The sequence below is a fragment of the Pimephales promelas genome, chromosome 15, assembly GCF_988280905.1.
Source record: "Pimephales promelas chromosome 15, fPimPro1.hap1.1, whole genome shotgun sequence".
In the NCBI taxonomy this organism is placed as follows: Eukaryota; Metazoa; Chordata; class Actinopteri; order Cypriniformes; family Leuciscidae; genus Pimephales; species Pimephales promelas.
This window is the reverse complement of record NC_142783.1, coordinates 10,374,238-10,387,373: the sequence shown is the minus strand read 5'-3', so window position 1 is coordinate 10,387,373 and position 13,136 is coordinate 10,374,238. Positions and strand designations below refer to the sequence as shown.

Here is a 13,136-nt window from a genome sequence, read left to right as displayed (position 1 = left end):
CATATGTTGTGTGTACTGTCTGTGTGTAGATGCAAGGCCATATCCACAATGCAGGTAAAATGGTTGATTTTTAAAACGCAATTCACCGTTTTACCAAATGGAGTGATAAATTAGGAGATTCATGCCCACATCTTAACGAGTTCCCTAAAATAAGCAGTGGCCATAGAAAACCAGTGGCAGCTCTGGTTTTATTGACGGCATTTCATTAAGCATATGAACAGTTTGGCAGTGACTTTAAAACATTTTTTATGTGCAATTTCTTTAGACCAAAATCAAGCCAATTTTTCTATTTTTTATACAGCTTAAAGGAAAAGTTGAGCCCACAATAAATATTCTTTCATTCACGTTTATGTCGTTCCAAACCTGTTTGACTTTTACTTTCTTCTGTAAGACACAAAAGAAAAACATTGACCATACAATGAAAGTCAATGGGAAGTCAGTTTGGACACCAGCGTTCAAAATATCATACAGGTTTAGAATAACATTTTTTGATGAACTATATTGTATCACATCTATCTATAAATCACAGGAACGTCTATCTGTCTGTGTGTGTGTCTGTCTGTTAATCGCATATCTCTCGAACCGTTAGTCCGATGGATCTCAAACTTGACAAGTGTCTTGCTACGACTTGGCACGAGTAAGTGCAGTGCCGAGTTTGACGTTGTTTGGATTAGATTAGAAATGCAAAAGATATCGATAAATATATGGCTAAAAGAAGCACACATTGGCAAAACACACACACAAAAAAATACAAATATTTTGCACAGGCATTTTGCACTAGTTATACTAATGAAGGAGACAGTGATTCTCAAATGCTACCAAATTCATTTAATCACTAATCCTTTTACAACTCAACATTAAAAACTACTGTAAAACCATCAAAGATAGATAAATATATATTCTGGAGTTACAAATGTCAAGTCTGTATAATTCAATTAAATTGTTAAAGAACAAAACAAAATTATAATTCAGCTACATTATAAGTGATGAGGTTATTTTAATAAAACTAAGATGCTAATAATGCCGTTTAGAAAAAGCACCATTATTAGGATTGTTGTTTTTATACTATGAAATGACATTTCTTTCACACAAGCATACATCATCTCATAAGTAAACTATTGAAAAGTTTGTATTGAATCATGAATTTATACCTGTGATGCAAAGCTGAATTTTCAGCATTAGTCTTCAGTCACATGATCCTTCAGAAACCATTCTTATATGCTGATTTGCTGCTCAATAAACATTTTAATATCATCAATGTTTTAAAAATTACAAAGTTCAAAAGAACAGCATTTGAAATGCTGAAATAGTTTGAAATAGTATTTACTGTCACAATTTATCAAACATGTCCTTTCTGAATAAAAATATTTATTTTAACAATAAAAAAACTCTTACTGACCCCGAACTTCTGAATGGTAGTGTAAATCATTTTAAGAGTACATATAAAAAATGTATTGTCAAGTATATTCACTGATAAAAGATCCAAAGCTAATTATCTTACACTGCTTGCTACAGAACAAATAGTCCAAAAACTAATTTAAAGCTTAAATAACATAAAATATGTATGAGCAGTAAGATTTTTAATTATTAAGCTGATTGTGGAAGTAAAGGGTATATTTGAACAATGTACATCTTTGGTTTACTTTACCAGGAACACTGTTTAAATACATTCTACATATGAAATAAAAAGGCAGTAATCTCAGTTACAGAGCCCAATTACCATTCCTTCCATTAGGCCCCAAACACTTCAAACACATGACGGCAGATGGAGATTAGTTTGCTTGAGACATTCTGGAGTCTGATCCAGTGAAGTTGAGCATCGCCTGAACCAGCTCTGGCAAACCATAGTCGTGTTTCCAGCCCCAGTCACTGCGGGCACTGGTGTCATCGAACATCTCTGGCCAGCTATCAGCTACAAGAAATAACAGAAACACAGATGACCCGTGTTCAGTTTGGAAAAATAAAAAATTGATATTTAACAGGATTTTAAATTGGATTTCGACTGATGTGTCAGACCCTTACCAATGGCCTGTCGAACTGGGTCAATCTTGTATGTGACCTGCAGGTCTGGCAGGTGCCTCCTGATTTCTCGTACCAGTTCCTCTGGAGTGAAGCTCATGGCGCTGATGTTATATGTGCGCATACCGAGTACCTCAGCAGGAGCTTCCAGAACTTCCAGTGTGGCTCTTAGACAATCGTCAATAAACATCATGGGGAGTCTTGTGTCAGGCCTCAGATTGCACACAAATTTGCCCGTTTTCACAGCATCGTGGAAGATTTGGACAGCATAGTCTGAGAGAAGAGACAGAATAACATAGACGCATTAGTCTTCCAGACCAGTGTTATTAATCATGTTATACAATGTATATTATAAGGCAGCACGAAATTTCTATTGTGACGTGTATCCCAGTGAAACGGCAACAAGAAAAATGTACAGCAGGATTTTTGTCATCAGAGAAGAGACGTTGCAAGCGGGAGGGAAAGTTATTTTGATTAAAGATTATATGAGAGTGTCACAGTGGCTGCGTCCGAAAATTGATACATATTGCCTTCTGAGGACTCTTTCCAAGGTCGGAAGTACGTCCGAATGCAATGTTACTTTCACTCCCTGTTCCCTGAGATACCATCATCTGATCGATTTTTAAGGCAGCATAGATCTATCCTTCATTGCTTTTTATATCCCAGAATCCTGTGCTTTCCATTCTGTGAGTTGAGCTAAAAAAATAAAGATGCCGCCTGAAAGTTGCGGCTGGTCGTCAGTTAAAATGTTTTGATCCACGTTTTCCACCTATGATGTAATAGCGAGAAATTACTATTGCAGTCATTAAATATTCTCGTAGTTTGCAACAAAGCTCGCTCTATTTTGATATTCATAGGTATTCATAGATATCTATATAAAGGCTAGATATCTCGTCCGCGCTGCTGGCCAATGGAGGTCGACGTCAGCACCTGGCGGCCATCTTGTCACAGGCAGCTCGCTCACTGGTAACATTGTTTTATTGGTGCATGTACTTTTTAAATCACCGTAACTTGCTCAATTTTTTACCGATTTTCAAACGGTCTAGTTTGTTATAAACGGCAGAGACGTAGTTATGATACTGCATACTTATGAATAATAAGTGTATAAATAAATACTCATCCAGAATTATAGCCACGTTACTAACGTTTGTAAGAAATCAAACCGTTTGTAAATCCGTCAAGATTTCAACGAGATAAGAGTATTTCTTACATCAGATACCACAGAGCCCGCCAGAATGCCTGTCTGTGACAAGATGGCCGCCGGTGATGACGATAAATACTCGGCCGTGAGACAGCTAGCCTTTATATAGATATAGAGAGCCTAAGTCCCGCCCCTCCGCTTCCGGCTCATGGGACCTTATTTCGGAAAAAATATGAATGGTAGTCAATGGCGAGAGACAACTTATCTTTTTATTCCGTCTGAACTGTGCCCTCGATTACACATATGATGTTTGTCAATTTAAAAGATAATTCTGAAAGTCAAAAACGTCGCAGTTTGTCATACAACAGATGAGTAACATTTAGTTTTATGTGAAAATCGCTCTGTGAACTACATCTCCCGGGAAGCGAAACGAGATCCGCTGCTCGTGTGTGTGCAGTCTGGTACAAAACACTCAGGTAGGACGACGTAACGTTACGATTATAACTTAAGACTGTAGAAACAATGACAGACAGCCTCAGTAAAGTTAGCTTCATTCATTGAGAGAAAATGTGCGCCTTTGGGGTTTGTAGTCTTTGTAATTACGTATTTTCACAGTCTTATACCTCAACGGTTTTACATCAAACTGCGACTTTCTTTACTTTAAAATGTATCTTTTAAATTGACAAACATCATATGTGTAATTCAGGGCACAATTCAAACGAGATCAAAATATTTGTTGTCTCTCGCCATTGACTACCATTCAATATTTTTCCGAAATAAGGTCCCATGGTGGTCGACCAGAAGGGGAGGGACTTAGGCTCTCTATTTATGGGTGTATCCCCTCCCCCCTGACTCGAGGTTGCCAAATAGGCTGCAGGATCCAACATTTTTTTTATCCGACATGTTTGTATCTGCAGCTGTGGTAACTAGAGCAGAGCTGGCAACCCAGATGCTGCAACACTACTGACTTTGTGATTGGTAGATAGGTGGAGGGTGGAGCTTCAGACCAAAACACAACATGACAACATCAACATCAGTTGAAGGCTGCAACATCAATTTTTAAATGACAATATATTGGCTGGACTACTGTTGTCAGTGATATAAGTATTTGATATTATGAACATGATTTCTTAATGTCTAATGACATATCAGGGCCATTTTATGATTATTTGAAATACATTTCTTCAATACAGCTCCTTTAAGTTCATGTTTTCCATCTAATATGTTTTATTTTACATCATCAACACTGTTCCAAAGGAGATATGCTCACCTGTCGTTCCTCCACCAGGTTGAGAGTCTGCAGAAATGATTCCTGGGTATCTGAGACAGCGGAAGTCAAGGCCTAACCTGTGATGGTAATACTAAAAAATGCAATAAAGGAATGTGAATTGAATAATGCAGTGTGAATAATAACCAAAGCAAAATATGCATTCAATTCATATGCATTAAGACCTCGTGAAATGCCTAGGCTTGTACCCTTTATTTTATCATTCTCTTTTAATATCATGCTAAAATTAAAATCCCCAAATATGTACTGACCTCTCCCATTAGCTCAGCGTGAACCTTGGACACTCCGTAAATGGTTCGTGGTCGTTGGATGCACAGATCAGGGGTGGGGTTACGAGGGGAGGAGGGGCCAAAGGCTCCAATACTGCTGGGGACGAAAAGACGGAGCCCATGTTCTCCGGCAATGTCAAGAACGTTGTGCAACCCTTAAGATGAGGAAGAAAAGAAACCTCTATGTAGTGTACCACAGAAAATGGATTAAAGGTGAAAATGATACAAATAAAACAGATGTGAATCCTCTCTGTGACTAACCAGTGATGTTGACGTCACGAGCGAGGGACACATTAGCCTCTCCGACTGCACTCAGAAGGGCGCTGTAGTGTATCAACCTAGTGATGCGGTTGTTTACAACAATCTCACGCAAGTTTTTATAGTCCAAAATGTCAGAATATATAAAGGGACCTGAAGTCAAAATTTACAATTAAAAGCCTAAAATCATTCATTGTAATTAAAAAAATGTTTGATATATATATATATATATATATATATATATATATATATATTAATCTATAAATGAAGAGTTCAGATGCAAAAGCCTCTAAGTGCCATTTGAAATTTTCTTCTAGAATGATCATTTTTATCAAGCTTGTATATTTAAGTTCAGTGATTTCACTTAAATGGCAATGATAATTACCTATTAATTGTTATTTAAGTGAAATTACTGAACTTAAATATACAAGTTTGATAAAAAATCATCATTAAAGAAGAAAATTTCAAATGGCATTTAGAGGCTTTTGCATCTGAACTCTTCAAATATTTCTAAAATAAAGTGTGTTCAAATTAAAAATCCAGTTTAAAATGAAGAACTGATGCTTCCCACAATAAGTGAATATTGACACTCACCGCTTTGGTAAACATGATTTGGGGGTTTCCTGATGTCAGACAGAATTACATTGTATTTTCCAAACTCCTTCCTGTAACAAAAGATAAACAAAAATCTCATATTTAACAATTTAATACTACCAAAATCAAAGAGTGCAGTGCTACTCATACAAGGGGTGCTACTCATTTCCTGTTTGTGCATCCTTGCTTCCTTTCATTGCATCTTAGGTGGCCCTTAGGATGTGAGGGAAGGCTACACCTGTGTATCCTCACTCTTGAATCCACAGGAAACTTCCTCGCTCCTCGCTGTCACCATTATCTTCAGATCATGGACTTTTATGTGCAAGTGTTTCCATGTCTGTGTTTCCCGCCACCGATCAGTCACCATGGACACTAATCACATTCATCACAGCTGCTAATCTACGTATAATAATGTAAATGCACATTCATCACAGCTGCAGCATAATAATGTAAATTACTGTAAGTAGTTATTTACTAAACGTGTTACCTTTTAATAATCTCTGTCTTCCTTGGATCTAATCGTGACACTCGCTTCTTTACGGCGCAATTAGAGAAATGAAATGTCTTTCAAGATGGCGGAGTTTGATTGTTTTCCGAGTCACAGGCTGGAGCAAGGAAACAAGGATGTATCGATTTGGGTATTGAGAAGCACCCAATATTTTTTCAGAAAATCAGAACCTTGTCTCAGGCCCAGAAGGAAGAAAAGGAATAGTCGATGAATATTTTTGTTTTATTTCCGCACAAAAAGTATTCTCGTAGCTTGATAAACTTATACTTGAGCCACTGTAGTCACATGGAATATTTAAAGATTGTGAGTACAGATTACCCCTTAATAAATATTGCTATTGGATTTTATGTTTCCTGTGTGTATTGTGACACTGCCTGTCTGCCTATTACATGTCCAGGTTTGTTGACATCAGGTTGGTTAACATATATTGGGGGCATGGCTTTCAGAAGCTGGTCACATGACAACTGAGGATCATTCACACACTACCAGACAAGGTCATTCCGAACACTCATAGATTGCTAGGAGACATAACAAATAAAAACAACAAACTAATGATCTCCTATCACTGGATGGAATCACATTCACAAGCTTTTAAAAAAATGTTTTAATACAAACTGTTCCCATCAAACACTACAAGGTTTTCTATAAAATCTGTCAACTCTGTCTGATCAAACCCTTTTGGCAAAAATCAGGGGGCAAATCTAAGCAAAATTTGTGTAGTCCATTTAGTCTGAAGTCTAGTGAACATTATCAAAACTTCTGAAAGCGTTCAGTCTAGGGCTGTCAATAATTATTATTTTGGTGAATTATATAATTGGAACTTTTTTTGTGGTGATAAAAATAGACCTAAGTAAACAACAGCCTCTAAAAAATCTTAAAATGTATATAATATATAATAAGTCAATAATAATTGGTAAAAACAAATGATCAAAAGCAAGTAATCAGATGGTTTTATTGAACAACACTGTTAAAAAACATAATGTAATACACATGAACGAAATCAAGTTACTCCTATGTATTATAACAAATGCAAATGATTGTTGTTGACACTTTACAGCATAACACAGTTAATTCAAATGCCCATTTAAATGTTTAATAATTGGCCTTTGCGATAGAAATGCTATAGCCAATGTTTCTTGAACAAAAACATGTGGACATCAAAACATGCAAACTCAGAGCAAGGGTGAAAACTTTTATTTTGAAATTGTGATAAACAACAGTTCGCATATTTGCATAAATCGAGCTAAGGAATGGGACACGGGAAGAAACACATAACCTGTCCTGCACTCATGTAAATATATTTATTTAACCGAATCGCAGTCTTCGTGATTTCACAATAGCACTCTGCTATATCATGATATTTAAATGGTTTAAATATATCGTGCAGCCTTAAATAATGGTCTAATAATGTGGTTCATGGATTCTCGTTTGTGGAATACACCACTTCCGGTATTTACCAGTTAATCGACCCCGGTAAATTGCAATGGAGGGCGTTTTAAAATCGAGCACTCAAATTTAATCCAGGAATGACAGCGCTAATTCAGTCTCACCTGAGCAGTTTGGCTAGACCCACACCCAACTGACCCAGACCACCTACAATCAAAAACAGAGAGAAAAAAATATTATTAAAAATCATCATTAGTCTTATGTTACCATGGAGACTACCATGGTAACCAGGGAAACGTGACATCTAAAGGTTTATATAACATCCATTTAGTCCTCAAAGCTTAATTAAACACACACACAGTCACACAGACAAAATCATTCAAACAAATGAACATTACACAACTGGTTTAGCCACTTATCTCCTGCACTCGTACCGGTAATGAGGACTCTGGGATGATCTGATCCATAGGACACTGATTGAAAACTGGCATCGTATGTGACTCGGCAGCACGGGGAGAAACTGAGACTGCGAGCTACAACAGCGAAAGACTGAGAGACACAGACTGGAGACATGTGAAGCCGCTGGGCCGTCCCACTCACAGCTCTTACACAGGACCGCATCTCCTACTCACTGCCAACACACACACAAATAAAGCATATCAGAAATGCACATCCAAAAGAGTCACAAAATCAGTGTCAATGTTTGATATAAAATATATCAGAATCTGAAACATTTTCTTCTTTTGCATTTTCAAAAGCTAAATTTCTTTGTCTTGCAAAGGGTCATTTTACAGCTGCATTAAAGGATATGAATCCTAAAAAATCAGATGATTAAATAATACAGAGGGAACTATAAGGCTAACGTTCATATAAGAAGTATTGAAGCAGTATTTATCTTAGATCGTTGGGTTTTAAGCATGTAATTAATTACCATAGGCTATTTATAGTTTAAGACTGAATGTCTGGGTCTGGGAAAGGAATACAACAATCAAATCTATTCATAAAACATATTTGAATATTGTAATAAATAAATAATGAAGAGTTTTAATGTGGCCTTTATACATGATTTAAAAAAAACTACAAATCTGTTTTGTGGCTGAGGTTTGAGGGACAATTTTACAACTAGGGTTAGGTTTTTCTACCTATAATTTCCCTCTGATTTTAGGGTCTTTATCTATGGGTACGTTTATATTTAGAGGTAGGGATAAGGTTAGGACTGCATTTTCGGACTGGATGTTGTTCTAAGATAAAAAAAAAAATATCCAGGAATATGTCTTGGCAAAATCAAACACCCCGATGCTGCCACCTTCTGGTCATGGCTATAACAGCCTCACAAAATACCGAGACCAAAAGTCAAATCCCTTTAGATTATTATTTAGTTGATAAACTTAATTGATCAGCATTTCAAAAGTCATATTATTTCCTTTCGTCGTCTAAAAATGAATCTTCAATGAATAACTTACTTTAAATTAAAATTAATTCCGTTGCAAGGTTATCTCAATGCGATTGTTGGAGGCTGTCAAACAAGAACTTCACCGTGGAAATGACTTAAATCCCACAGCAGATTCATCTTTATTTGTTTTCTTTGTTCAGTTCACAACGTTTATCAATTATAGCCTATTTAGTTTCCTTACACTATTAAACTAGTGCACTTTGCAACCTATGAACACAAACTGGGAGGAGACTGACAGTCTCTATTTACCAATCAACACTCACAATCTGCTTCTGTTGTAACAAGCCGATCTGATGATGGGATACATTTCACTTGTGGTTGCTACATGTATTGCTTAAATTATTACAATGTCTCAGTTCGGCGGAATGATCAACATTTAGCGCGTGTTACAATAAAACACACTCATCTTGTAAATCACGTCAGTCATATACTGAATTTTGCGATCAAGTGATGAAAACTTCGATAAGAGAAACTTTGATTTAGGCTACTCACCTTGTATTCCACCGCCCAAATCGTCTTGAATAAATGGAAAAGAAATAGTTAAGGGGATATGCTCCTAAAACCCAGAGTTCAACAGGAGCAGGTGTAAATGTCTTTCAATGGACAGACATCTTCAAGTTCATCCACTATCAGTATTGCATCAGCTACAGGTCTTAGACAGTCTCGCGGAGACTCTGCTTTGATTGGTCAGTCCACCCGAGACACACCCACTTTACACTGTATGCGTTCTAAAATGACATTACCAAATCATCTTAGCTTTATAATTAAAGTGGACCAAAAACAATTTAAAAGCCACAAACAAATATCAAATAATAAAAAATAAAAATTAAAAAGAATCAAAATAATTTATCTTTATTTTACAGAAAGATTGCACAAACTTTTCTCTATTATATATTCATAATTTTATTTTGTTCTATATTTTTGCAAAACATATAGGCCTATTGTCAGATGATCAAACACAAAACCTTTTTGCTTTTAAAATAATATTATTTATAATATTAATAATTGTTCTCTCTTGTTTATTTTTTAAGCAAATGTTTCAGTGTTCTGATATATGAACTTTAGTACTTGAATTTAGCATTATAATGTAAACCAGAGCACTAATGAATGCAAATAATCTAATTTATGAATGACTGATGATTATATTTTCTCTCCGCAGACTGAAGGCTTTATTTATTCTAAGTGAATCAAGTCCAAGACTTCCATGAGGAGCCAGAGGAAATTTCTTCTGTGTTTTGTAACCTGAATATCAATTCTCATAAAGGATTTATTCATATAAATTGTTGAACTCCGTGAACCCATGAACACAGACTGTATGTCACTGACATGCTGAAAGACTTTTCCCACACATGAAATTTAGCACATCAGAGTCATATTCCTTATTTTTTCTCTGTTCACTTGCAAAGGAGTAACATCTTAGAAACCAAAATACAAACCCCATGCTAAAACCATTTGTAATAACACATTTTATATTGGTAATGAGTTCACTACTCAAAGTGCTTCCAGTCACCATCGCAGTATCAGAATGAGCTTTATTTGCCAAGTGTAAAAAATATTTTCAAGATTTGTTATCATAACATTTTTTTCTTTTGTAAAATTAACTTAAATAATTTATTTAGTTCAGATAACATATCATTTTGAGTTTCTGATGGTTAAATTAATCTCCTTTATTGTATTAACTCACTTTTTCCAGTTCAATGAACTTAAAATTTTAAGGCAACCAGGTACTTACTTTTTTAAGTTAAACCATCAATATTTTTTTACTCTCAGGTGGCATAAACACCATAAGAGTACTGAATTATTAATTAAAATAAATAAATAAATAAAGTGTGCTAGTTATTGGTGGAAATAAGGTGGTTTTATGCCTAGATGATGTGGTTTTATGCCCAGAGAAGAGTCTGTGATGAGACCTGTCCGTTTCTTCACGCTTCACGCTGTCCTAACAGTCCGTCGCAGTCTTCTCATGTCTCATTCACACAGAACAGAACAGTGCACAGAACGGACTCAATAACAGCCGAGTAAAACTGTGTCAGTTGACGAAGGAAGTACAACCTCTGTTTGGCTTTTTCACAGTGGACTCTATGCGAGTGTCCCACTTCAGGCCCTGAGAGATGGTGTTGCCCAGGAACCTGGATGACTCATGATGGTGAGGAGTGCTGGGGTGTTCCTCCTGAAGTCCACTATCTTGTTCCCAGTTATGAGCGTGTTCTGCTCAGTTTGTTATTGTTGACTCTGACGACTGATCTCCATGCCTGAGATCAATAGCATGTCAATATGGACCAAAATCTATAAGGAATGTTTCTAGAACTTTATTGTTTGAGTGTCATGAAGAATTGAGACATTTCTGAAGGCAAAAGATCCAAAGATACTAGCTACCTATAATAAAGTGACTGGTGACTAAAAACAAATGCATATTTAAGTCTAAAAACAAATGCATATTGAAGTCACCATAAATAAATAAATAAAAAAAATTGGTAGCACTTTACAATAAGGTCTGTTAGTTAACATTAGTTAACTACATTAGTTAAAGGAACACTCCGACTTTTTGGGACTTTAGCCTATTCACCATACCCCCCAGAGTTAGATACGTCCATACATACCTTTTTCATCTCCGTGCGTGCTATAAGTCTGTTTTACCCACCGCTAGCCTAGCTTAGCACAAAGACTGGATGTGAATGGTTGCAGCTTTCATACTAATCCAAATGAGTGACAAAATAACGCAAACGTTTTCCTATTTACATGTTGTGATTTGTATAGTCACATAATGTACAAATAACAAAGTCAAATGAGACACAGACATCTTTTAACCGTATAAAACCTGGGAACTATTCTCTGAAGGCGAAGCACTGCTACTTTGACAGCGTAATAACCGCATCACCGGAGACACGCCGTGGTGAGGAGCGGAGAGTTCGCTCAGTGTTTGGGTAATAGAGTCAGCAATTTATAAATAGTAAAAGCGTAGTTTACAGTTCGCTCTATTGTAAATAGCTGCGACAGTAAACCGGGGAGGTAATACCATGTTTCACAGAATTCCAACTAAAAACGCTGACTGGATGAAGAAATGGCTAACTTACTCTGGATATTTATCCAAACACACCTAAATAGATTATCAAGAGACATTATGTTTGCTCGGTACATTTCAATGAGGACGACTATTTTGAAAAACTATTTTGGTCCGTGTGGCAAATTCCATTTTTTCAAAATAGTCGTCCATTGAAATGTACCGAGCAAACATAATGTCTCTTGATAATCTATTTAGGTGTGTTTGGATAAATATCCAGAGTAAGTTAGCCATTTCTTCATCCAGTCAGCGTTTTTAGTTGGAATTCTGTGAAACATGGTATTACCTCCCCGGTTTACTGTCGCAGCTATTTACAATAGAGCGAACTGTAAACTACGCTTTTACTATTTATAAATTGCTGACTCTATTACCCAAACACTGAGCGAACTCTCCGCTCCTCACCACGGCGTGTCTCCGGTGATGCGGTTATCACTCCGTCAAAGTAGCAGTGCTTCGCCTTCAGAGAATAGTTCCCAGGTTTTATACGGTTAAAAGATGTCTGTGTCTCATTTGACTTTGTTATTTGTACATTCTGTGACTATACAAATCACAACATGTAAATAGGAAAACGTTTGCGTTATTTTGCCACTTATTTGGATTAGTATGAAAGCTGCAACCATTCACATCGAGTCTTTGTGCTAAGCTAGGCTAGCGGTGGGTGCGTCAAACAGACTTATAGCACGCACGGAGATGAAAAAGGTATGTATGGACTTATCTAACTCTGGGGGGTATGGTGAATAGGCTAAAGTCCCAAAAAGTCGGAGTGTTCCTTTAACATTAACTAATTATGAACTGCATGTGTACAGCATGTATTAATCTTTGTTAATGTTAATTTCAACATTTACTAATGCTTTATTAAAATCTTGTTAACATTAGTTAATGCACTGTTTTTTTTTTACATTTTTAACAAAGATGAATAAATACAGTAACAAATGTATTGCTCATGGTTAGTTACATTTGTTCTTGTTCCAGAAGCCATTTCAATCGGATATACTTCACAATAGGGAAGAAAAAAACTATCACAACTTGCATGTTCATTTCCAATAAGTAAAAATGTTTCTTTTTTTTTTTCTTTTTTTAAAAATGCCAGATGAAATTACGGGACAAGTTTAGTCTCTGTCTCAATAATCAGTGTTTCCAGCCTTATTCCATATGTGTC

The 13,136-nt window shown here is 36.2% G+C and overlaps 1 protein-coding gene across 1 annotated transcript; it reads right to left on the bottom strand.

The window, feature by feature from the left end:
• Positions 1-921: 921 nt before the first annotated feature.
• LOC120471156 (L-threonine 3-dehydrogenase, mitochondrial) lies at positions 922-9,553 on the bottom strand. Its single transcript, XM_039660905.2, has 9 exons — positions 9,409-9,553; positions 7,898-8,094; positions 7,628-7,670; positions 5,570-5,640; positions 4,979-5,128; positions 4,700-4,872; positions 4,431-4,521; positions 2,023-2,292; positions 922-1,912 (listed from the first exon to the last, which is right to left on the bottom strand). The coding sequence occupies exons 2-9, from the start codon at positions 8,082-8,084 to the stop codon at positions 1,773-1,775; spliced, it is 1,125 nt and encodes a 374-aa protein (XP_039516839.2). The 5' UTR covers positions 8,085-8,094; positions 9,409-9,553; the 3' UTR covers positions 922-1,772.
• Between the last annotated feature and the right edge of the window lie 3,583 nt (positions 9,554-13,136).